This window comes from Pipistrellus kuhlii, unplaced genomic scaffold (genome assembly GCF_014108245.1).
Source record: "Pipistrellus kuhlii isolate mPipKuh1 unplaced genomic scaffold, mPipKuh1.p scaffold_m20_p_13, whole genome shotgun sequence".
Taxonomy (NCBI): Eukaryota; Metazoa; Chordata; class Mammalia; order Chiroptera; family Vespertilionidae; genus Pipistrellus; species Pipistrellus kuhlii.
In genome coordinates, this window is record NW_023425438.1 from 10600192 (window position 1) to 10626152 (window position 25961).

Here is a 25961-nt window from a genome sequence, read left to right on the forward strand (position 1 = left end):
TTGTCTGGAAAAACCAAGGGGCCCTGGTGCAGACTGGATGGAGCAACAGTCATTTCTAGGAGGTCTCAGTGCAGCCACAGGTGTCTGCGTTCTGCAAGTCAGGAGAGAGCCCAGATTGCACATGGCAACGTGGGCAGCAGAAGAGCCTGAAAAGATACGGGACCAGAGAGGGCAAGACCATACCAGCTCGTCGTTAGCATCGAGGACAGAGTTGGAGCTGCCAGAACCAAGGGTGGAGATGGCGGGTCTCCTGGGCTCAGCATCCATGCTGTCTGCAGAGGGTGGCCACACAGGCTCATCATGAGTGGAAAAAACCCTGGATGCCATTTGGTGAGTTTGCACTGATGTGACCCAGGGAGTTGGGAGTTGGGAGTAAGGGAAAGACGATGACAAAGGTTTTCTTAAAGTTAAATTTTACAATTTAGAGGGTTTTTAAATTATCCTGAGACTGCAGCCTTTTCTGGTATTTAAATGCCCTTTCTTTTATGAAATAGTGATAGTAGATGATGGGGTGTATAATATACTAGAGGCAAGATGCACGAAATTCACGCAAGGAGCGTGGCCCTCGCAGCCCCGGCTTGGTCTGGAAGGTCTTCTGCTATTTGCCATCTAATCTAATTAGCAAATTATGCTTTTGTTATTATAGATTCTTTTCTGCAGCATGAAATGCTGCAAGCAATGGTCTCTATAATTTAAAAAATATATATTTTTAATTGATTTCAGAGAGGGAGGGAGAGGGAAAGAGAGAGAAACATCCATGATGAGAGAGAATCATTACTTGGCTGCCTCCTGCATGCTCCACACTGGAAATTGAGCCAAAACCCAGGCATGTGCCCTGACCAGGAATTGAACCGTGACCTCCTGGATCATAGGTTGATGCTCAACCACTGAGCCACACCGACTGAGCTCATTTTTAAATTTTATTTTACTTATATGAATGAACCCAACATCTGGGAACCAATATCTGACAACTAAAATTTCAATTAATGTTGAAATTTTAAACTGTATTACCGTGTTTCCCCGAAAATAAGACATCCTCCGAAAATAAGACCTAGCACATGGAAAGATAAGACATCCCCTGAAAATAAGACCCAGCGCAACTTTGGGAGAAAAAATTAATATAAGACACTGTCTTATTTTCAGGAAAACAGGGTATATACAAGCTAAGATTCAGGAATGACCTAGGGCAACAGCACCCAATAGAAATTGATGTAATTAAATTTTTTTCTAGAAGTCACACTGTGAAAAGAAAAAGAAATCAGTGAAATTAATTTTCATAATATATTTTTAACCCAATGTACCTAAATAGTATCATTTCAACATATAAGCAATGGGGGGGGGGGAGGTTTCTGAGATATTTTACATTCATTTTTTATACAAAGTCTTTGAAATCTTGTGTGTATTTCACACTTATAATGTATCTCCATTTCAATTCATCTCAAGTGCTCCTGGATTGGACGGAGCAGGTCCGGGAGAAGAGAGTGATGAGCCTATCAGACAGGATTCATTCTCTCTTGTCTTACTCAAGGAAGCCTCCTTTATTATCCTGAGGACTTTGGTATATGACAGGAACATCCTGGCTTATTATTATTTTTTTTATGCTGCACTGACCCAACCAGGGCCTGGGGTGGGGAGGAACTTACATCCGAGGTATATGCCCTTGAGTGGAATCGAACCTACAACCCTTCGGTCTGCAGACCAATGCTCTTATCTACTGAGCCAAACCAGCTAGGGCACATCCTGGCCTTTCAAACACGGCTGAGTACTTCCAGTGCAATAGAGAATGAGTCAGAGTTCTTCAGAGGCACCGTGTGACGCCCAGATGTCTGCCAGGACAGCCTTAGCCCAGGCTCCCTGTTCTTGCCACTGTGGCTTCATACCCCAACTACAGTTTTCATGACTTACTTTGTCTCTTTACTCCGACCTTGGTGCCTCACTCGGCTCACAGCTCTGCAGCTCAGTGGAGCTGGCGTCACCCATAACTTAGCAAGATATTGTACATTCTCCCCTGTGGCTTTGTCCCCGTGGAGGCCTCAGCTGCTTCCTCTCCCCTCATTCTGTAGACATTCAGTATGTATCTGCAGTGCTTAGTCGCTCTGTAGGTACTAACGGAGGTTACCGCTGCAAATAAGTCCTTGCCTCCATCGCAGCTAACAGTCAGCAGAGGGGAGAGAAAAGCACATTGACAAGACTCGGCAATAACTTTCAGTGATGAGGTGGGTACAGGCCCTCGGGGAGCCCATTGGAAAAGCCTTTGGAGGTCAAGCACTGCTTCCCAGGGGAAATGACTTCCCAGCCAGGATCAGAAGAGGAGAAAATAGCCCAGCCTTGGGGGACAGACGAGGCATTTCAGACGCATGGGAGGGAGGCGGCACCTTCATCGGCCCAGAGGGAGAAAGCAGGTCAGACACAACCTGGCTGGCACGTGGAGGATGTGAAGAGAGGAGTCGAAGTGTTGCCCAGTCCCTGTGATTAGGAGTTTCAGCTTTATTTTGTGAGAAAGTTGGACAAGCCCTAGCCGGTAGCTCAGTTGGTGAGAGCATTATCCCGGTGTGTCAAGGTCGCAGGTTTGATCCCTGGTCAGGGCACTAAATGCATAAATGAGTGGAACAACAAAGCGATGTTTCTCAAATCAATAACAAAAAAATTTAATAACCCAGAAATTTGGACAGCGTTGAAAGGTGATTAAAAACTTGCAGTTTGAAAAGATCATGCTAGCTGCAGTGTCCAAGATCGATGGGGAGGGGAGAAAGCCAGCTAGAAGACACGATGGGAATGTGGAACATCAGTCCGGGATGAGGAATGGTTGATTGACAGGCCCTAGCATTACCTTGGAGGCCACCAGGAATCAATGAAGGGCCTTGTGGACGCTGGGAGCCCGTGTGGAGGAGTCATGATGCAGTTGCACAGCTCTTCTACCAGGTACCCAAGAGAATGTGCCTTTGGGGCATGAGAAACCTGGTAGACTTGTTTTTTGTCTTGTTTTGTTTTGTCACTAAGAGTGCCTGTATTGTCTATTGCTGCATAACGAATTACCCCAAAACTTAATGGCTTACACTAGGGGTGTCGAACTCAATCAGAGAAGGGGCCAAAATCTAAAATCCAGCCTAAATCGCGGGCCGAATGGTTTACTGAACAGTCATAAACTGTCATTGTGATGGAAACGCAGCGGAGTGCAGTGATGACAGCGCGGTGCGGGCCACATTGCAAGGCCTGGCGGGACGGATTTGGCCCGCGGGCCTTGTGTTTGACACATGTGGCTTACACTGATGACGAGGTTTCTGTGGGTCAGGAATTTGGGAATGGCTCAGGTAGGTCCTTCCTTCTGGGTCTCTCACAGGCACAAACAAGGTGTCGGCCAGGGCTGCAGGCCTCACAGGGCATGGCTGACCCTCTTCCAAGCACCCTCACGGGGTTGTTGGCAGGATTCAGTTCCCCACAGGCCGTTGGCCAGAGGCCACACCCAGGTCCTTGCTATGGGGGCTCCCCAGCATGGCAGCTTGCTTCACCAAAGCAAAAAAAGATGGAAGTCACGGTCTCTTGTACCCTAGTCACAAAAGTGATGTCCCATCATTTCAACTGCATTCTGTTCCTTGGAAGCAAGTGGCCAGGTTCAGCTTACACTCACTGGGAGGAGATCACACAAGGAGGTGGGGACTGGGGGCCACCAGCTGTCCATCACGGCACCCAGTCAACTTCCTGTGCCGCTCACTTCCCTGCCCTGCGCCACTTACCCCCTCCCCGTATCCTGGAATTCAATAGCATGCTCAGCAATTCAAAACACGGCAAGTGTCGGGGAATAGCAGATCTCACTATTATTTTAAGTGGGTTTTTTTTTTTTTTATGAGCTGGAGGATTTCTGTAACAGTAAGGAAGGGTGGCTATTAAAGCAGGAAACTGGGACAGTCTGTGTTTATGAGGACAAACAAATTAATCTGCATGTGAAATCCCAGGGAAATTGACATGAAATAAAAATTTCATGCTTTACAGTGTATTAGCATTGCCCATGAAATGCGATTAAAGGGAGTTTCTGGTGCTACCGCCGTCATACGTCTTGGACAACTTGTGTTTCACTCTTCTAAAGGGCTGAGTCGGAAACTAGAGGCCAGCAGGTGCGGCATTCTATAGCTCTAGGTCGTCTCCCTTTTCCCCGTGGCTAAGAGCAGGCTTCCTTGCAGAGTGAGCGGGGGATGCGTTAGGTGTTCTCAGCTCTAAAAACTAAATCGATGCTAAACGCTGGCAGCAGGTTCACTGCGCCTGTCCTCGGGGATCTGGCATTCTGGAAAGGTCCCTGGGACAAGAGCTTTTCCTCCTCATCCTTTTCTCCTCTCACACATCAGTTTTGGTGGCAGGAGAAATGAGGGGAGGAGGGAGGGAGGATGTACTCTGCTGCCTGCATCTGAGAATCTACAGATTGCTACTCCCTAGAGCAGTAGGTCTGCAAACTCATTAGTCCACAGAGCCAAATATCAACGGTACAACGATTGAAATGTCTTTTGAGAGTAAACTTCTTCTAAGGCCACTTCTTCAAAATAGACTCGCCCAGGCCGTGGTATTTTATGGAAGAGCCACACTCAAGGGGCCAAAGAGCCTCATGTGGGACCCCGTTAAACAGTAGCCCCTCATCAGGCTGTTCGGAGCCTTCAGAGGTGCTCACTGCAGTGCCTGGCGGAAGGGGTCACTGGGAGTAGTTTTAAAGCATTCCCTGAGGTGGGTGTTTTCACCCTTACGAACCAGGAAGCTAAGGCTTGGAGAAGTCAGGTCATTGCCAGGATCCCAGGGAGGAAGATTTGACCCCATATGCCCCACCCCAGACCTGCTGGGTTTCGTTACCCTTTGTGGCGTGACCTTTGCATGACCTTTCCCCTTTTTCTAACTGCTTTCAGTCTCCCCTCGGATGCCAGAACTCCTTCCAAGAGTTTGTCTTCTCAGACTTGGGGCTGTTGTCAGACCTGGAGGAGCCAAAGCGGCTTTGCTTTGCATGCATATCTATAATAATAAAAGAATAATATGCTAATTAGACCAGATGCCCTTCCAGACCACCTTCCAGACAAAGCCTGGGCTGTGAGGGAAGCCCGGGTACCAGAAGGGGAAGGAAGGCCTACTCTTGCACGAATTTTGTGCATCGGGCCTCTTGTTTTAGTAATAACAATCAAGCTCTCCCCTCTGCTTCACAGTTACCGAGGCTGCCTCCCTCCGGATGTTGTGCTCCAGAATAAAATCCGGGATGTTTATACTTCATGACCACATCTCCTCTTCCCTAAGGGCAGCGTGCTGTAGGAGGGAGACTTTGTCAGGGAGCCAGAGGGCCCGGGTCCTTGCCCCAGCAGGCACCCTACAGGCCACCAGGGGCCCCTCCTGCCCATTGAGAAAGTGGGGGTGGTGATCCTCTTGGCACTGTTTACAGGCTGCTGTCAGCGTAATGAGCTTGTGCGATGAGCGGAAAGGCATGCGCACGGCATTGTGTTTCTGTGATAACCGACAGTGATCCTCGCTAAGTGAGCTTCTGACACGCCCGAATTGGCACGTGTGCGGGTGCAAGGGTAGGGGGTGAGGGGAGCAGGGGAGCAGCGATTGGCTGGTGGAGAGATGGAAAGAGACAAAAGAGGGAGGCGTTCCATCCCCAGGCCAGGGGTGAGCATCTCGGAGCCCTCTCTGGGAAGCAACCTCTGCCAGTAAGTGGTATTGAACACCCAAGAAGGTAGTGGCTCAGGAAGCACTTTGAGACCCAGCTGAACGTAGGAAAATGAAGAGTCTTAATAGACGCTTTCTTTAAAGAAAAAAAGAAGCCGCTGGTGGAAAAATCGGCTGAGAGGGGTGTGTATTATTCAGGAGCTTCTGGGGCAATCGGTAAGGCAGCCGGCAGCCCCGGACTGGCACCTGTCTCTCAGCACAGCGGTGATCCCGCCCCTCCTCCTCCTCGGTCCACCCCCACGCCTATCCTTTCTGCTCTCTAGCTCTCCTCTCCAGCAAAACCCCCGGGCCCTTAATAAATTATAAACATGCTTTCTGGCCCGGCTGTCGGCGCCAGATCTCAGTGTTGGCAGCCTTTCTCATTCCTCGCGTGTCCCCAGTAGATCTCGCTGTTTGATTAATCTTTTAGATTGCTCTCACAGAGAGCCGCCTCTCCTCACTGCGTCAGATTTTAAGAATTTTTTTCTCAGCCCTTGGCTTTGTTGCTGCCCGTGTCCTCTGTGGGCGGGGCTGTGGCCCATCTGGGCCTGGGAGGGCAGGTGGGCCCCACCCAGCACCGGCCCCTCCAGCTCTGTGCCTTAGCCAGGGTGGGTTCACAGTGGGGCACAAGGGACCCTTGTCAGGTGACAAGCCACGGGACCTGGGTTCAGCTCATCGCAGCCACTCTGCTAGTGTGTGACCTTGAGGGAGACTCTGAGCCTCAGTTGCCCTCAGCTGTTGGAGTAAAGGTTCTCAGAGGCTGTCATGCCATCAGATATGATAAAGGATGACTCCGGGTATCGGGAGCCATGAACAGGGGCAGGAGGCAGATAGTGCTAAGTCCCAGGAGCAAGATGCCTGTGCCTCTGAGGTCCGAGGCCCCACCCCCCGCTACCTGCCCTCCCAAAGCCTGTGCATGCCCAAGGCACATACAGGACTCCTGATGCCCAGGCTCAGGAAGCTGGAGGGCTGAGGCCCAGGAGAGAACAGCCCAGGCCTGTTAATGCCACAGATTTCTGCCCAGTTTAGGAGCCCGGCCTGGGCGATCTCCAAAGCCCCTTCCTCTTCTGAACCATGACTTTGTGTCTCTCATTCAGAAATACCAAGCACTGCTCGGAGGTTGGTTCGACCTCAGGGTGGTCATTCCAGCTGTCATTTACTCAGCATCTGCGGAACACCAGGTGCTTTGTCTGCAATGTCTGCGGTCTTCAGAACAAGTCCAGGAGGGAGGTGTTTGTCCACACTGTCTAGGTGACAGCATTGAGGTTCGGAAGGTAAATGATGTGCCCACGGGCACACAGCAGTGCCCAGCAGACCCAGGATTCAAATGGACATTACAGTGCGGGTTCCCCTCTCTGACATTGACGCCACCTCCTTTGCTCGCATCTCCTCCTCTAGCCTCAAGCACCCCTCACCCACTATTGCACTGGCCAGACAGCTTTCCAGCCCCTGCAAGATCTGACTACACCCACTAGAGGAGGAGTCTGTGGACTTGAACTTGGTGTTAAAAAGGAGTTACTATTTGTCAGCCATCTATTAATAATGGGGGGCGGGGGGGAGAAACACGGGGATGGGGAGTCTACCAGTTAAAAACTGTCTCCACTTTCCAGATAAAGAAACTGAGGTTTAGAATGGTAAATTTGGGTGTGTAGCCACACACTTGGGCCTCAGTGGCAGAACGTTTGTGACTCTGCCTCCTGCCCCTGCTCCCGGCTCCCGGTACCATCGCATCTGATGTCATGACAGCCTCTGAGAACCTTTACTCCAACAGCTGAGGGCAACTGAGGCTCAAGGTCACACACCAGCAAAGTGGGTGCAATGAGCTGAACCCAGGTCCCGTGGCTTCTCCGCTGACGCATGACACTATGCTATTGCGTGTCAGCCCTGATCAAAGCGTTGGATTGCTGATGCTGTGAGAACCTTCCAGAGGAGTGCATAGCAGCCTTGAGGGGCAGGTGGTCTGCCCAGGGTCCCCCGGCTGGCCATGGTGCCTGGACCCTTGTGTGGGAGGGTGGTCCTGTCCCCAAAGGTTCTCTCATTCGGTTTTACTCTTTAGGGAAAAGAGTTCAGAATTACCAGTGAGGCCGAAGGGATGTCAGGCCCGCTGGCCCAGGAATGAGGCTCTGAAGTATTTTAGGCCACAGGCTTCTCTGAGAATCTACATAAAACTATGCAGCATTTCCCTAAAAGAGGAGGTAGGAATTTGCATATGCGGCTTTCAAACAATTTCAGAGAGTTCACAGCCCCCTTGAAGTCCATCCTTGGGTTTCTGGATCCCTCAAGTTAAAAACCCAGGAAGAAATTGGAAAATGAAGAAAGGAAATGTTTCACTCTGCAAACCTGTTATTTCCTTCCTGTTTAATACCCCTCTGTGGAATCGGACAGCCCCCCGAAATAGCAAGAAGCAGGGACAGCTCCTGGTGGCACCAGCCCCTCTCGGCAGGCTTGTTTTCGTTATTATAGTAATTTCCGGGCTGCGGGCTACAGTTTTCACTTGCAGCCAGGTACTGAATTCAAAGAACCCCAGATGTGATTGTCATATGAAACAATCCTGGACACGTGGAAATGAATGCTTTTTCAAGACGGGGTTTTACTGTTTATGCTGGGGTTTGAGGGCTCTGCCTCTGTAAGCTTGCCGGATGTTGGTGTGTGGGACGGGAGGTCAGGGTTAGCATGGAGGGCTGGGCTGCAGCTGCTGGCCCAGAGCATGTGCAGCCGCTGCCAGCTGGATGGACCCGGACCGGGGAGCAGAGCCCAAGATTTGGGGGCAGGTGTGTGCAGCCATAGGAACCACTTGGTACTCACGGGGGCGTGGGAGAAAGCCCACATTTATGTTCTGAATCTCAGCTTAATTAGGCTCCAAGCCCAGGTTCCCCAAGGTATTGGGAAATGGAGCTTCAGTCATTTTTGGAGCTACCCTGCCCCTGGTCGGGCTGGGTGAGGCCCTGGGTCTTGCCCCATCTGACTCCAGGCATCTGTCCATATGCTGCTAACCACCACATTGCCTGTGTTTCCAGCCCCTGTCATCTCCTTTGCCCCCAAAGGTCTTAGCTGTCTCCACCTTTATTCCCCAGATGCACGCTGCTCATGTACTGCAGGGACCTGCCTCCCACCAGCATCATCATCACCTTCCACAACGAGGCCCGCTCCACCCTGCTCAGGACCATCCGCAGGTAAGGCAGCCTTCAGGGTCACCCAGCCCGCCTGAGGCAGCACTTGGTGACGGCTCGTTTTGCTTGCTGGGGAGACTGGCCTTGTGATGAGAATATCGTGTTTCTAACCACCTGCCAGGCACTGTTCAACACACTCCATGTGTGTCTACTCGGTTACTCCTCACATCTCCCATTCCACAGGGGAAAGATGGCGGCCTGAGGTGTTGGGTAACTTGCAGAAGGTCACTGAGAGTCATGGAAGGTCTGGTGGAGCCCTGCCCTTGCCTACTGTGTTGACCACCTATAGAAGATGAGTTCTAAGCTCACAGCTGCCGAAGGAGCTGAAGCCTGAGAGGCTGAGTGTGTACCCGCCCCCAGCATCAGGCTGGGATTAGAACTGGGGTCTGCCAAGTGCTGCCTATCCCAGCACCTGCCTCTCCGCAGCCTCCCACGCCCGTCAGGGCCGATGGTGCAAACCAGAGCAGCCCAGTGGGTAAAGGCTAATGTGTGCTTTCTCAGCCACCACTGTTTCAGCCCTGTTCCCTCTTGGGCCTCTCCATCCACCCTCAGGGCCTAGTCTGGGCCATGCATTGCTCTATAAGTAGGTCCTTGCTTGTGTAGCGTGCGGCCTGCATGCATGTTTGATGTGCAAACGTTCCGGCATCTGCCCCCTGCCGAACACCCCTGGAACACAGGCCCCAGAGACCTGACCGGGAATTTTTGGGGGTTTCTCAGGAGATCCTGGTTGTTTCGACTCCCCTTCTCTGTGCCTAAGAAGGAGACAACCAAGCACAGCAAAATCTCTTGTCATTTCTATCCACAAGCCACACCTCCTCTCTCTCCTAGCCTTACCTGCATGGCTGTTGGCAGGTTGGGAAGCCCCAAATGGCAGGAGGGAGTCAGCAATAGGGTCCCCCTGGTGGCGGGCACCAAGTCTTCTGTGACACCTGTCACTCATGACGAGTGTCTACTGTGCAGGGTCAGTGTATCCCTTATAAAAGGAGGGCGGGACCGGCCCAAACACATAGGCTTCAGTCCCACATTCCCCTCTGACCACGGGGGCAGCTCTGTCTGCTGCCCTGATGTCCTGGTAACTGGCTGGCTGGGTCCTTCCACCAGCTGCTTGCCCTGTCTGCCCTGGCTTCTGCATCCATCCCACAAGCAGCCTGGTTTGAATTATATTTCCAACAAGACTTAAGCTTTTGATGAGAAAATGCTCCTCACTGTCAGGTGTCACTGCAAGTCTCACGGTAAACTAATAACTTACCTCTCAGACTCACAAGCGGTGTGGGGTGGGTACATGGCGGAGGGGATGAGGGTGGGGGTGGCCCCATTTACCCGGGTCTGTTCTGGTGAAGGGAGAGTAGAGGTGTGGGGCCTTGCAGGCAGAGCAGCACACGGCAGCAGAGGCACTGGTTCCAGAGTGCCAGCCACAGCCCCTGCCAAGGCTGTGGGCACGTCCATCAGATACTTCCAGGAGGACCCTGTACCATCCGAGAGAAGCCCTTCCCAGGATGGCTGCTCCTCCTTCAAGGAGTCTTCTGATGCCACACACCTCTGTCCTCCTCAACACACCTGCTCACACGCACACACACATATATATTCACGCACTCTCTGTCATACACACACACACACACATACACTCACACACACATACACTCACACACTCTCTCTCATACACACACACACACACATACACTCACACACACATACACTCACACACTCTCTCTCATACACACACACTCACATACATTCACACACTCTTTAGCTCACACACTCACATACACACACACACACACACACACACACACATACACTCTCTCTCATACACACACACATACATTCACACACTCTTTAGCTCACACACTCACATACACTCACACACACACTCACACATATACACTCACACATTCACACACACACTCACACACACTCACATACATATACTCACACACATACACTCACATACACTCACTCACATATACTCTCAGACATATACACACACACACATTCACATGCATACACTCAATCGCTCACACACACACACTCACATACATATACTCACACACATACACTCACATACATTCACACACATATACTCTCAGACATACACACACACACACACACACACACACACACACACACACACACACACACACACACACACACACACACACACGCTCTCACCATTAGGGGACTGCGATCTGGGCCAGTCCTTGATCAATATTAGCCATCCCTATATTGCACACCTAGCGAGCACTCAAAAGACAAGAGGCAAAGGGGTTCTTAAAGGGCACCACACTTAGAGTTTGAGGACCTGGGATCAAGTTCCTACCCCACTGCTTCTAGCCCGGTGACCTTGAGCAGGTCAGGAACCACATCGGTAAAGAAGGTGATAAAAGAGTATTCGATGTCGCAAGTTCTGTCACATCCCTCACAATAAACCTTCCTCTTGGGGATGTCTCGGGAACGTTTTAGGGGTGTTAAAACATGGAGGCCACAGGCCCCACAGCTTCCCTATGTTTATGTTCTTGGGAACACTTCAGCTGCTGCCCTTAGACTCAGCCCTTTTAGTCCTAAGACATATTTCTCCTCTTCCAGCTGCTCCTCCACCTCTTCGTTACAGCAATAATGATACTCTGTAATCACGTTAACATGTTAAATGCACACTGAACTTTAAGTCTGCCGAGCGCCTCACTTTAGTTGGGGCCCCAGTTGGAGTCTGTGAAGTTTGGGTGTGTGTGGTGAATGGAGGACAGGGGCCAGGATTCTTGGGTCAATGTCCTGCGGTTCTGTGTGGAAGTGGGGGCAGCCAAGGCTGTGATCCCCGTGCCTCTGTCCACTGGCCTGGAGGTCTGTCTCCGATGCCCTGTGCACGTCATCAACATAGTTTTCAGAGGATAGCCATGAAGTGTCAGACCATACCTGGGCTTCTGTAGAGAGCCGTGGACCTGTGTCCCACCTCTCAGAACTTCTGATGTAAGCTGGGCCCCTGGCTCAGGCCCCACTGTAATGCACACAAACAGCAGATTGAGGATCTGAAAGCCACGTGGGAATAGACGTGTGTGTACATCAGCAGCAGGCTGGATGGAAGTGAATTTTAGGGAGGGAGGCAAGGAAGATTATTTCTAGAAACTTTCATGGCCAGGTATCACTGCCTTGAGATTCTGAACCTCCTTCCACTCCTGAGAAGGAACTGACTAAGAAGCACTTCCCAACACTTCACCATAGATGAAAGGGTCTCCTCTAAGGCACCTTTCATCTTTAATGTTGTAGAGTTCTGATAGCCAGGCCCTCAGAAAGGAAAGAGGCTCGAGGATCTGGGGGTGGCGTGGTGGGGAGACTGTTCCTCTCCTCCCTCCTCCCAGCACTGAGCCAGTGCTCACATCTGCCCAAGCTCTCTGCCCTGAGCTCCTGAGTTAGCTGGAGGGCGAGGGGCTGGAAAGACCCATATAAGGACTCTCAGAGCCAAGTAGAAGCATGATGGGGTGGGCAATGGGGGGAGGGAGAGAGAATCACAGCCTAGGTGAGTGAGGGGACTTTTCTCGCTTCAGGAGAGAGAGAAAAGCCTGGCAAAATGGTTTACCATTGGTGTTGCTGCAGGTCCCTGTGTATATGGGAAACGCAGGTTGTCCCCTTCCTTGGGGGCATCCTTTGGCTACACACACACACACACACACACACACACACACACACGGGGCTCTGGAGCCTACACGATCGATACTTCATATCCGCGTCTCTCCCTGTAGCTTCTTTGTAAAGTCCTAGACTTAGAGGAGCAATTTCTCGGGTTAAGGTGGTTAAGAAATCGGACTCTGAGACCGGATTTGGCTGCCAACCACGTGACCCTGTGTTAGCTCCTTCATCTCTCTGCCTCGGTTTCCTTTTCTGCAAACCAAGGACTCCTGGTAATAATGACTTTGCGGAGAAGAGTAAATGAGCTCAGGCAGATTAAGGCCTTGAAACAGTATCTGGTACCAGTTGAGCCTGTGCAGTGACAACAGATGATGCACCTCCAGTGGGTAGGCAGCACTGGGGAGGGCTTGTTAAAAACACGGTTTCTTGGACCCCCGACCCCCGATATTCTATCTCATGAGTCTGGAGTGGGGCCCCCAGGTGAGGTTGATGCTACTGGCTCTGGGATCACACTTTGAGAACCAATGTCATGACTGTCAACACTCAGACTCCAAGAGCAGCGGCTGTGGGCCAGGCACAGTGCTAAGTGCCTTTCATGCAGCTGAGGGAGTGGTGGTGCTGTGGGCTCAGTACTCCCTGGAGCTCCCCAGCTGGTGAATGGAGGCTGGACAGGTTCAGGGCCTCAACCTACGCCGATCTGCTCCAGAACAAGTCAACTTCTCCCCCAGCCTCAGGTCTTCATTCAGCCGGTATTTATGGAGCGTTTGATAAACCCTGCCTGCATAGAGACCGTGGAGTTCACGAAGCAATTTCAAATACATTTCCTCATTTCATACGCACAAAAGCCTGTGAAGTAGGTCAAGTATTAATATCGCCTGCCCTTACAAGGAAAATGTAATTACAGATGGAAAGGAAGGCGTCTTGTTCAGGATCGCACAGCTAGTAGGCAGTGGTGGGGCCTCCTGACCTCCCACGTTGCCCACACCGCCATGCCCACCCCCTCTCGGGATGCCCATGTGGGCTCCACGATTAGGGCAGCAGGCAGGAAGCAGAAAGTGAGACGCTGCCTGCACAGCTCCCTGGGGATGTGAGCTGTGGACGGGAGGCTCAGGTGTAGCAGAATTCCCAGCACACTGTGACCTGGATATGCCAGGGAGGTAAGCACCCACTGCCAGGCTGAGGCTGCAGAAGGAGAGGGCTTGGGACAGCCCCAGGGGGCCGGAAGCAGGGGGAAGCATGGCTTTGTCAGGGAGGGTGCTGGCCAGGGAAGTGATGAGAGCAAAGGTGGGAGACCTGAGCAGCTGGGGTCCGGGGTGGGCATGGGACTGGAGTGTGCAGAAGAGAGGGCCTCCTAGGCCGCTCTGGACCCTTCTCCTTCACTGGCCACCCTGCCGCCCAGAGCACCTGCCCAGCGCTGTCCAGCACCACTCTCTGGAACTACCCCCTCCCCCCCAACACATCACTCCAATTGCTGTGATTAGAGGAGCCAAAACAAGCCAGGTGTTACCAGGAAATGGTCTAATTAGCACTTACTGTTGATGATTTCTTTCTTTTTCTTTTCTTTTTTTTCTTTTTTCTTGTTTAAACCCTGGGCATTTTTTATTCGCTAATCATCTCTCAGTTCAACCGGCACAGAGCCACACACGCGATTTACCTTTTGATGTTCGCAGAAGAGAACTCTTGAATTTCAAAGAGCCGGCAGGGATTTGGGGAATCGCATGCAGAAGCGGCTGCCATAATCAAACCTCATTAGAGGGTATTCTTCAGGCAGGTTTTCCCATTCTCGCTGTCTCCTTCTCCCCCCCTCCCCTCTCTGATTAGCCGCTGTTTGTTGAGCTTGCCTGTGTTTTCTCTCTGAAGATCACGGGTGAGGTGGTGAGGGTCTCCTCCCGCCACCTGCTGACCCTCCTGGTTCCCACCTCCCAGCAGAGGGCTCCAGGCATGGGGTTGGGGCTCCTCTCTCTGCCTGACACCAGTTGCCATGGTGAGAGCTAAGGCTTTATGAATAAAGGTAGCTCGAGGCAAGGATCTGCCCAGAGCCTTCTTAGAAAGGTGAATGGAAACAGTGCTGAGTGTCCCTCCTGAGAGGAAGGACATGCTCAGCTGCTTGGCCTATCCGAACCCCCTCCCCAACACGTGGATGGCTCCAGGCATTCTGAGGTGGATGGTGCCGCCCAGGAATATTTCTGAGGAACCATGTGGTTTGGGGTGTTCATGAGGAGTGGGATCCAGCCTGACACCCAGAGAGAACTCCAAAACCCAGCCTACCCTGGGGATACAGAGCCATAGCACAGGAGGCTAAACTAAGTCAATTCAAAAAAATCCTGCGGAGGCACAAAACAATAATAATGGCTTCATCCTTTATTGCCAGACACCCTGCTAAATGCTTTAGATACATTTGTTAAATATATTTTATTGATTTTTCACAGAGAGAAAGAGAGAAGGATAGAGAGTTAGAAACATCGACGAGAGAGAATCATCGATCAGCTGCCTCTAGCACACCCCCTACTGGGGATTGTGCCTGCAACCAAGGTACATGCCCTTGATCAGAATTGAACCAGGGACCTTTCAGTCCGCAGACCGATGCTCTATCCACCGGTTTTGGCTTTAGATACATTTTCACCGTTAGCTCTCTCAACAGCCCTGTGAAGTGGCTACTCCTACTGTCATCCCCATTTATAGATGGAGTACTTCACTGCACAGAACAGTCAAGTGATTCACCCAAGATTGCACAGCTTGTACTAGGTAGCTGCTAGACCGCAAGCTTCTGGAAGGCAGAGCTCATGTCTCCTTTGTTCCTCATCACACACCTAGTGCCCAGCACACAGTAGGTGTGCACTAAATGTCCCTGGAGGGGGTAGCATGGGCCAAGGGGCTGTGCTGGTCTCCGGCAATGCAGAGGTCACCTGACAAGGATATGACCTGTCCGTGAGGATATGACCAGGTCCAGCAAAACCAGCCCCCAGTCAGGCAGCGGTGAAAGCCGAGGGAAGCTTCAGACAACAACTGCTGAGGAGTCCCAGAGGAGGAAGCGATTCGTTCTCACTGAGTGGCTGGGAAAGCTATTAGAGAGGAAGTGACATTTGAACTGGCGCTCACGGCAGAGGATGGGCATTCTAGCCATGGCTGCCTTGGGGGACAGGCTCTGCATTATGAACGGGCAGGTGTCTCCAGGTAACTGCACTGGTTATGAGCAGGCTGGGAACCTGGGGGCTGGCTCCAGGCTGTGACAAGCAGCCTTGAAGGGCACGCTGAGGGCTTGGGGTGTAGATTGTGGGGAGCCACGAAGGAGGGCTTGTCAAATTATTTGTCTGTAGCCCTAACCAGTTTGGCTCAGTGGATAGAGCGTCAGCCTGTGGACTCTAGGGTCCCGGGTTCAATTCCGGTCAAGGGCATGTATCTTGGTTGCGGGCACATACCCAGTGGGGAATGTGCAGGAGGCAGCTGATCGATGTTTCTCTCTCATCGATGTTTCTAGCTTTCTATCCCTCTCCCTTCCTCTCTGCAACCAGAGGTCAGAGAGCTTACTCTGGGGGCCCCAGGAGGACAGCCTGGGCAGTCCAAGGCTACTGGAAAACACTGCACAAGAGTTCGGAGCAGGTGTGAGGTGTGACAGGGATGCAGGTCACATTTGCAAGTGGAACCAGCCAGTCTTTCTTGGTCACTGGTTTGGTGTGGGGGTTCAGGGAGATGGGGGTTGTTGAGATTGACTCCTGCATTTGCCTTGGCGCTGGGGGAGTGGTGGTGGCATGCATTCACTAAGACAGAGCAGAGTTCTCTGCCAGGGGCCCCAGGGGAGCCAGGGGCCTGGACCAGCCCTTTAGCTGCTCTTGAGTTTTTATCCCTCAAATGCAATGGCATCTTTTTTAAACTCAATTTAACACACTTATTTGCCATTAGAAGTCATAACGTTCTTTCCTCTTCCCATCTCTCAGCGTATTAAACCGCACCCCTATGAATCTGATCAAGGAAATCATATTAGTGGATGACTTCAGCAATGACCGTAAGTAGCATCGCTCCCTTGCTCTGTAGACACAAATGTCTGTTCCGGCCCCTCAGTACCAGGCAGGGGTGAGCCCAGCGTTCTTGGGGATGGAGGAGAGCCTAGGTTTATAGCAGGACTGGAGCCTTTGAGCATCCAAGCGGAGCTCAAGAGGGTGATGAGGCTTACCTTTGTAAAACAGCGTCTTGGGTTCTCTGCTATGAGTCTGTGAGGACCTAAGCAGGTAAATTTAATAGATTCCTGCCTGGGTTGGTGTGTGTATGCATGTGTGCACACCTGGGTGTACATACATGCATATGTGTCACTGCTCCTTATCTTACATTCCTGGACATGGGAACTTGACCTTCAAAGGACTGACCCTGGTGCTCAGAGCCCAGAAGCAAATACATCACCAAAGATTCCTGTGTGGGATGCTGTGATCAACTGCTAGCCTGAGCCAAGGAGACCACACCCTCTCCCTTCCATTCCTACAGGAAGACCAGGTGGGCTCTGCCTTTGGCATCCCCTGGTGGGACATCCCGTTAGCTGGCCACGACACAGTGAGCCCCTGCCTTCCAACCCTGCAACCTGCTGGTCATCGCTGTTTCCTAGTCGTCCTGTCAAAGAACCCGGGCCCCACCCAAATTCGTATGTCCCAAACCCACTGTCCCCCAGGAAAGCTTGACATCTGTGTGCTCAGTTTGACAGGGACAGTCGTTAAAGAAACATTGTTGGGCTTCAAGTATGAATAGTGCCGACACCTCTTCGGAGAGCCATGGGTACAGTTCCAGGCAGTCAGCCACACCCAGGCAGGCCCGCCCCTCCCCACTGATGAACCAGGGGAAGCAGACAAGGGCCACCCGGGGCAACTCCCAGTCCAGGCGGGTGGAGCCTGTCCCCACCAGAGCTGATGCTGGATGCTGGTAGAGGAGGCACTGCTATGCTGAGGTCTGCTGCGGGAAGGCTAGAATCCCACATCTGTGACTGAGCCTCGGGACCTTGGAAACGTTGCATGAGTGGGCTGTGCACCAGGTCCATAGGGACTTGGGTGCTGTAACTTAGTGATCTAATCTCCTTTCCCTGGTGGAGAAGGGGTTGGAGATGGGGAGGCACCTGTCCCGGCCGCTAGGCCGTGGCCTGGCGCTGAGACTGGAGAAGGGAATGCTGCTAGATCCACTTAGAAGCAGAATAGCCTGGTGTTTGGAACGTGGACTCTGGAGCCAGACTGTCTGGCTTCAAATCCTAGACCTGTCACTCACTCTTACTAGGGAAGTGCCTTGGGCAGATTATTAACCTCGATGTGTCTCCGTTTCCTTGACTATGAAATGGAGATAATAATAGATGTGGTTTATATAAGAATTTAAATATGTTAACACATTCAAAGGGCTTAGAACGGCATGAGGTCCCAAGATAGCATGTGTGAGTCTTTGCTGTCACTCGGTAGAGTCTGAGCCAAGCAGAGAGGCCAAGGTTGGTAAACTGATGAAGCAAAGCCAAACTGGTGGGAACACGATAGAGTTCACAACCAGGGATGGTGAGCCTGGGGAATTCTGGGCAGCAGGGCAAGCTAAAGGATGACCCTAGGCCAGTGGTCTGCAAACCGCGGCTCGTGAGCCACATGCAGCTCTTTGGCTCCTTGAGTGTGGCTCTTCCACAAAATACCCTGGCCTGGGTAAGTCTATTTTGAAGTAGCATTAGAAGAAGTTTAAGTTTAAAAAATTTGTCTCTCAAAAGAAATTTCAATCGTTGTACTGTTGATATTTGGCTCTGTTGACTAATGAGTTTGCCGACCACTGCCCATCCTGGCACTTTTTCCTGTGTGATGGAACGTTGGACCAGCTCTGTGTGATGGAAGACACTCTGGATGGACCCCTTAACAAATAGGGTCTCCTGTATGGAGTCCATGGTATGAAAGAAAACTCCAAAATTCACTCCGTTCCTTCTCTGGCCGCCCAGCAGTGTTTTCCAGGCCGCTGTGAAATAAGCAGGACTCTTATCTCCTGCTTAGAGTGATCTGGAGGAAAGGAGCAATGGCCCCCAGTGCCCTTGCTCAGAATTCCCATCTGCAAGTGTTTTCTAACAAGTGTGCATGTGACTGACCTCCATAGAGCCACTCTGCGTGGACTGGGCCACATCTTACATTGCTAGCCATGGTCGGTGTCCCGGCCAAAGGTCCTGGGAGCCCTGGAGTCCGGGCGGGGCTCTGCAGTTGGTGGTGGGCACCGCAGTCAGTGCCGCCTTACCTGTTCTTCAGCCTCACCCCCATCCCGGGTGCTCACTTCACATAACCTGTTGCCTTTGCAGCTGGTGACTGCAAAGAGCTCATCAAGCTGCCCAAGGTGAAATGCCTACGCAATGACCAGCGGCAAGGTAGGCGTGTGCAGCTGGCGGGATCTGGAGATGTGATGGGGAGGCGGGGGGGGGGGGGGATTGGGGTTATGTGTGTGAATGTTTTGGGGGTGTTCCATGTATGGGGAGGGTGCCAAGTGGTTGCTCCATGGGCCTGCTGGCACCCACTTGGCCTTTTGTCCCCCTCTCAGGTCTGGTCCGGTCCCGGATCCGAGGCGCTGCTGTTGCCCAGGGAACCACTCTGACTTTCCTCGACAGCCACTGTGAGGTGAACAGGGACTGGCTCCAGCCACTGCTGCACAGGGTCAAAGAAGTGAGTGAGGCCGCCCGAGGGCCCCAGGGATCCCGTGTCCCCATTCTCCAGGCTCTCTCAGGCTCAGTCCTTCCCACGTGCTCTCAGTCCCTCTGGGAAGTGGATGGGACAGATTGCTGTTCCTGTTTTATGGGTGGGGAAACTGAGGTAGAGCAGTGCCCAGGGTCACACAGCAGGCAGTGAGGGAGCAAGGCCCAGGGCCTGTCCTTTGTGTCACAAAGTCACCCACAGTAGGCTTGCACGCAGGGCTGTCCCAGCTGGTACCTGTCACACACAGCTTCCTGGGCTAGAGAACTCACTGCCCAAAGCGATTTCACCCAGACGGTAGAAGGTTCCAGAAAGGGCGCACTGATGCGTGCCTTTGTGAAAAGGGGGCTGTGGAATTAACCAGGCATCACCTCCCAGTTTGTGGGTCTTGCCTCCATCCACGTCACCCTCACCCTCAGTGGCCACGATAAGTGGACGACATGCCCAGACCTGAATTCCTTGCCTCTGTCTGTCTTTAAATTACTCCAGAATTTTGTATTCCGTCTCTCTCCATGTCTCAGTTACTCTCCTTAAACGTGAAAAACTTTTAGGAATTTTCCCAAAAATCTACCGCCCCATTCTGGAGTGTAGAAGGCTCTGCGTACTGTAGCTGCCGGTGTTGGTGATTAGCCTGGACAGTTCATTTTTTCCAGGTTATTGGTCAGTCCTACAGCTGCTCTGTGAAATAGGAGGCGGGGTGGTTTTTACATACCCATTTCACAGATGAGGACACTGATACTCTCTAGCTGGCCCAGCCAGTACCGGAACCCTCTATGTGGCCTGTGCTTATTTCCTTCCCGTTCTTCCCACTTTTTTTTTTTTTTAATATTTTTTAAACATTAAAAAATATATATTTTACAGAGAGGAAAGGAGAGAGATAGAAACATTGATGAGAGAGTCATCGATCAGCTGCCTCTTGCATGCCCCCCACTGGGGATGTGCCCGCAACCAAGGTACATGCCCTTGACTGGAATCGAACCCGGGACCCTTCAGTTCACAGGCAGACGCTCTATCCACTGAGCCAAACCAGTTTTGGCCCCACTTTCTTATTCTCTTCCACTTATACCTGCAACATGACGGTGTTGGGGGGTGTGAAAGAATTGAGATGTGTAAACTGCTCAGAGGTTAGGAAATCCTTACCAGTTACTTCATTCCATGCGAGAAGCTTGGCGGGTTTATAAACTTCTCACACACGGGCCTAGATGTTAAAAGCCATCTGTGACCACTTTCCCGAATTGGGAAGGCTCATACTGTGAGTGCCGATTAGAAAAATCCTCTCTTCCCTCTTTTTAACATTATTTTGGCAAACAGGTCTTGGTTGAGAAATAGTAGGTTATGAATGGACCGGGGGTTTTGCCTGGCTCTGGAGGCCCTTAGCCCACACCACTGCCTCCCCCTGGGCTCAGTCTGCAGGTACAGCACTGCCTCCCCACTCACATCACCCGCTCCTTCTCTCTGAACCTGCCCCCAGTTCCTGCAGCTCCGTCTCTGACAATATTCTTCCTGTCACTGGATGCCTCTATATATTAGAGGCCCAGTGCATGAATTTGTGCATGGCCAGGGGGAGGGGACATGGGCGGTTGGTCAGCCTGCTTGCTGGTCGAACTTCTGGTGGAGGGGCCAATTTGCATATTAGCCTTTTATTATATAGGATATACATTGAGTGGCCAAATTATTATGCATTCAGAGATCATAATAATCTGGCCACTCAGTGTATATTTCTTACTGTATCACATCATCACAGCATAGACCACATTTTGTTTACCCATTCACCCGCTGATGGGCATTTGCACTGTTTCCCACTTTGTACTATTCTGACTGGTGCTACTGCAAACATTGGTACAAGTTTTTGTTTGAGTGCCTGCTTCCAATTTTTGGGGGGCGTCTACCAAGGAGTGGAATTGCTGGGTCATATGGTAACTTCGTGTTTGACCTATAGGATCCCCCAGGCTGACCTGTCCCTGCAGGGTGTGTTTAGGAGATTTGGCTTTCCTGAGACTTCATTCCCAGGGTCTGAGTCCATCTCAGAAGCCCTCTCTGGAAAATGCTCTCATTGCTGCATCACTGGCCCCCTTCCCTGTAGGCAGAGGAAGGCTTCATCGCTTCCTTTCTGCCTGTGAGTGTGGCTGCCACCTAGGGCTCCTCCCCTGCGACTCATTCATCCCCAGATTGAGCTCAGCCTCCCAGGCTAAGATCCCAGCAATCCCCTCCCCTGTCTGACCGAAAGCTTTTGTAGCAGAGGGCTGGTCAGACAAACTGTGGACGGTGGTCCTTGCTCTGCCCCCAGAGAGCTGGCCGCCAGACCCTGACTCTTGCTGACTGAATGGTTCCACAGAGTCATCCCTTGCAGGACAAGGAGTGAGCGTGAGTGTCAGCCTGCATTTCCACGTGCCTCGGTGTGTGTCTTGTCTCAGAGTAAAATGCGATTTGATCTTGTGAGTGGAAGTGGAAGTTTTAAGCTGTAATTGGGGTTTGGGATTTTCAAAAAGTAGAGAAGAGATAAGAAAGAGGCTGGCTGGAGCTGTCAAGCTGTCCTGGGCTGGAGTTTTTCACATGGAAAATCTCCATTCCCCTTCTCTCCCCTTCAATTACATATGCTTGAAACAAGCTCCAAGTTGGTGTGTTAAAAAAAAAAAAAAAAATAACAGACTTTTTTTTTCTTCCTCCTTATCTACATATTTTTTACAAATAAATATATATATATATATATATATATATATATATATATATTTTTTTTTTTTTTTTTTTTTTTTTTTTAAGAAATTTCAATCTTGTAGCATTTGGTGAGTGGATATAAATAATGGCTTACATATGCTCCAAAGCCCTTTTCGCATGCTCTCCCTAATTATTCGCTCCAAAAGCCCCGTTGGGAAGACAGGACAGCTTTGCAAATACGGATTTGTCCTCGCTTCATAGGCGAAGAGACAGACTTTCCCGGTGTGTGCTGATCTGCTAAAGGTCATGTGTATTTTCGATGGCAGAACCCAGATAGGAGCCCGGCTCTCCTGTCACAGCATCGCCTCTTTGAGGGTCCTCTCCTGCCCCCACCCCTTTCTCGTGGTAAAACCCTCCTCACCTGTCCACCGCCTTCCCTGGACTGTGAGGTCTTACTCATCTTCGTCCTAAACTGCAGTGGGTGCTCAGGAATGCTGGTTGAAGAATCCAGCGAATGAGTCTCCAGGAGTTTTTTTTTTTTTTTTTTTATCTCCCATTCACCGTGTGGTTTTAATCACATGAATGGGTGCAGAAATGAGAGGTGTGACTGCAGTGGTGATTGATGGCCATTGGTTCCCAGTGGAGGGGTGGGGCTTGGGCTTGGCTTTGAGTCGGGGAGGGGAGAAGACAGGAGCCGTAGTTCTGGGTCTACCAGGGATTCTACCAGCTGCCTGCTTGACCTACCTGTGGACCTGGCCTTAAAGATACAGCCTCCTGGGGCATGCAGGTGGGCACCGGTGGTGGGTCTGGCTATCTTTACAGAGAGTCCCTCCAATAGGGAGAGCCTATGGAGGAGAAGCCATCTTGCTCAGCTGTAATTGGCCCACCTTCACTGCTGCCAGCCATTGACACTGTGCCCTCAGCAGGAATTAATAGATGGCTTCTTTTAGCAGCACCAATTGAACACCTGCTGCCTACCAGGCTCTGGGCTGGAGCTGAGGAATACAATAGCGGAGCAGATACGACCTCCCCTCCCAGGGTCACTCAGAGAGATTTGTGTCCTAGCTTTGACGGGTCCTTTATAGTTTCCTACAGCCCCTTCTCAAGGTCATGGCTCCACACACCACTCAGCCTGAAACATCTCTCATTGCTTATCTGGTCTCCATGACTCTAAACAGATGCTGTGACCAAATTGTAACAGGAATAATGGGACAGAACCCCTCAGAACTTATAGGGAGAGTGTACCAGAGCCTGTCCCCGCCCTGGGGGCAGAGAGCCCCTGGTGGCTTCTGGGGAAGCCCATGGATGAGGTAAGCAAACAGCATTTTATTTTGCATTTCAGTTTCCAAATACTGAGCCCTCAGGTTCAAGAGTTCACTGGAAAGATTGAAACATAACAAAACTGTTACAGTCGTGTTCTTACAGTGAAGGAAGACAGGTTGAAATTAGCAACGGGAAAAGGAACATTCGGAGAGCTCTGGGCACAAACTTCCAGTTGTCCTGTCCCAGGCTTCCTGCACACACAGCACGTACTTCTCCCGTCAGGGATGTGTGGCATCATGTGAAACAGGAAGCCCACCTGAGCCTTGGGGTCCAGGGTCTTTCTTGGGGGTCAGTCACACAGACATGGCTGATCACCCCCATGATGTCAAGGCACCTCCAGAAGTCAAGTTGAGTTGGGAGCACATGGCCAAGGCCCTCATCCTAAATCACATTGTTAGCATAGACTATCTGGTGCAGCCCAAGGCTCCCGGCTCCCAGCAAATAGAGATATTCTGACAAGCAGGACATCCCAAGGGCTTAGAAGTTACCTTGGAGGCCCTGGACCAGGGCCGGATATATCTATGGGAAAGGTTAGTCCTTTATTGTTCAGCACAAGGGTCTATACAGGACTTAGTGAAGATGCGGAGCTCCCCAAACTCTAGTGAAGATGCGGAGCTCCCCAAACTCAGCAAGCAAAGGCAGAATGAGGGGGTTTGATCAGCCTCACAAAAGGTCAGCCTCTGATCTCCTGAGAACATTTCAGAATTCAAACCACAAGAATGTTTTTAGGGGTGTGTCTGTGTGTAGATATTGGTGTGGACAGCTGAGTGTGTGTGTGTGTGTGTGTGTGCGCACGCGTGCACATGTGTGCATACACACACGAATGCATGATGACAGTGGCCTGCGACAAGCCCCAAAGAACTGTGGCAGCTGGGCAGGTGCTGTGTGAACCATGAAGGAAGCATCTGTGCACATCCCAGAGGTGGAGGCAATGCATTGGAAATGAGCATTCCCCCCCCCCCCCATGTGAGCCGGTTGGCCTCAGAGGCACCTTGTCACTGTCAGGATGAGGCACACGTGGAGGCTGAGGGGCCAGATTAAATCTGTGAACGTAGAAGCTGGCACTTGCTGACTCTGACCTTAAAAGAAGAAGACAGCCTCATTGGGAAGAGAGATTGAACCAGGAAATTAAGTGGCTGCGAAGAGAAACAGAGGTTCCCACCTGTGCCAGCCAGGGGCGTGGGTGGGAGGGTTGGAGAAGGGGTCCTGTCTGGTGCTCCTCGGCTGCCAGGCTCTAGTTAGCCATCCACGCTCCCTGCCCACAGCTAGTTCACTGCCCACGGGGCGGCGTCCCCTCCTGCACACCAGCCACAGGGTGTTCACACAGAACTAGGGAACATTTAAAATACATTCAGTGTCTTGGTGGCCCTCGAGAGGTAGTGACTTTGTCTTGCAGATTTCGAGACTGTCCTCTGGATGACTTTGGTGCCTGTGGGCAGGGCGGCCTGGGGCCAGTAGCCAGCAGTGAGGCTGGACCACTAGGTGCAGGCCTGTTTTTGATGGCTTTTGGATGCCAGGCTAAGGAGTTTGGACCTTATCTTCCAGGCGACACAAATCTTTTTAGCTGTTGAGCTGCAGAGTGAGGTTTGCATATGAGAAACACGATTTTGTTGGCCTCCTGTAGACCAGAAGGAAAAGGGAGAGGGGGCGGGGAGGGGAGTCCATTGCAGTGCCCCGTTGTGAGGGGGTCAAGGAGAGGCAGGAGTCATTCCGAGGAGCAGTTTGGGTGATGGGCAGAGATGAAGCTTCTGAATTTAGTGCTGGGGAGGAAGTGGGGGATGTGATGGTCCCTGTGACAGAAATGGGGAACCGAGGGAAGGGAGCGCAGTGGGGGAGGTGGTGATGAAGCCACCACGCAAGGCGGTGTGGAATCCACATGGCGGTGGCTCCCTGCACCTCGGGGACACGAGTTTGGAGGCGAGGAGAGAAGTCAGGGCTGGCTGGAGGTACAGATTCGGGAGCCTCACAGGCGACAACCAAAGTTAGGAATCTCTGGAAACTCTAGCCAGCCACTTGCCTGGAGACATAGGCATAGAACGAAAATATTTGGAAATTCCAGGAGGTTCCCAGGGGAGAGGCTGCGCCGTGGGGCTGCAGGCTGGAGGTCCCCTTCCCAGCTGAATGTGTCCTCCGCCTCCTGAGTGGCCCCTGATGGTGAAGGACTTCTGGAGCCCCCTGCTGACGTCCCCTTCCTCAGCGCACAGCCCTCCCTCAACCTGCCTCCCCCATGCCTGTCTCCACTGAGCCACTGAGCTTGGGTGGCCGCTGTGCCAGGAGTCTGAGCTCTCAGCATCGGAACTAGAGAGGTCGCAGTGTCGGGTGCCCACTTCACAGATGAGACCGTTGAGACACAGGGATGAAAGTGTTTGGTCAAGGCCCACCAACCAGTCTCTGGCACTGCCAGAGGGGGAGGCCCTGCCAGGCTCCCCGATTCCCGCCATGCCGCACGTTGATCGCGGGTCTGTTGTTTGGCAGGACTACACGCGGGTGGTGTGCCCTGTGATCGATATCATCAACCTGGACACCTTCAGCTACATCGAGTCGGCCACGGAGCTCAGGGGGGGTGAGCACGCTGATGCCTTCTCCCGGGGCACTTTCTGTTCCTGCAGGTCATGGTCATTGCTGTGGAGCGGGAGAGGGGCCAAAACTTGCCTCCTCATGGCTAGTCTGGACCGTCCCAGCCTGCATCCTGTAATATCAGGAGCTCCCTGTGGCCCTTACCACAGGGGAGGGGCAGGCCACTCCCAGCACCCAAGCTCTGCTCCAGCGCGGGCCTCACACCCAGACCTAGTATCGCCCCCACCCCAAGACCAACTTCAGGTGACTCGGCCCCTCCACAGCTCCTGTTCCA

At 51.9% G+C, this 25961-nt stretch overlaps 1 protein-coding gene across 3 annotated transcripts in view; it reads left to right on the forward strand.

The window, feature by feature from the left end:
- The window catches only part of GALNT14 (polypeptide N-acetylgalactosaminyltransferase 14), a 168961-nt gene that overhangs the window by 118499 nt on the left and 24501 nt on the right, over nucleotides 1-25961 (forward strand). For 2 of the 3 annotated variants that reach the window (XM_045580561.1, XM_036434854.2), the window contains exons 3-7: nucleotides 8748-8846; nucleotides 16397-16464; nucleotides 18748-18813; nucleotides 18984-19105; nucleotides 25586-25673. In XM_045580561.1, the coding sequence (XP_045436517.1) occupies nucleotides 8748-8846; nucleotides 16397-16464; nucleotides 18748-18813; nucleotides 18984-19105; nucleotides 25586-25673 (443 nt within the window). The remainder of the gene's footprint in view (nucleotides 1-8747; nucleotides 8847-16396; nucleotides 16465-18747; nucleotides 18814-18983; nucleotides 19106-25585; nucleotides 25674-25961) is intronic. The other variant, XM_045580562.1, reaches the window with a different exon arrangement.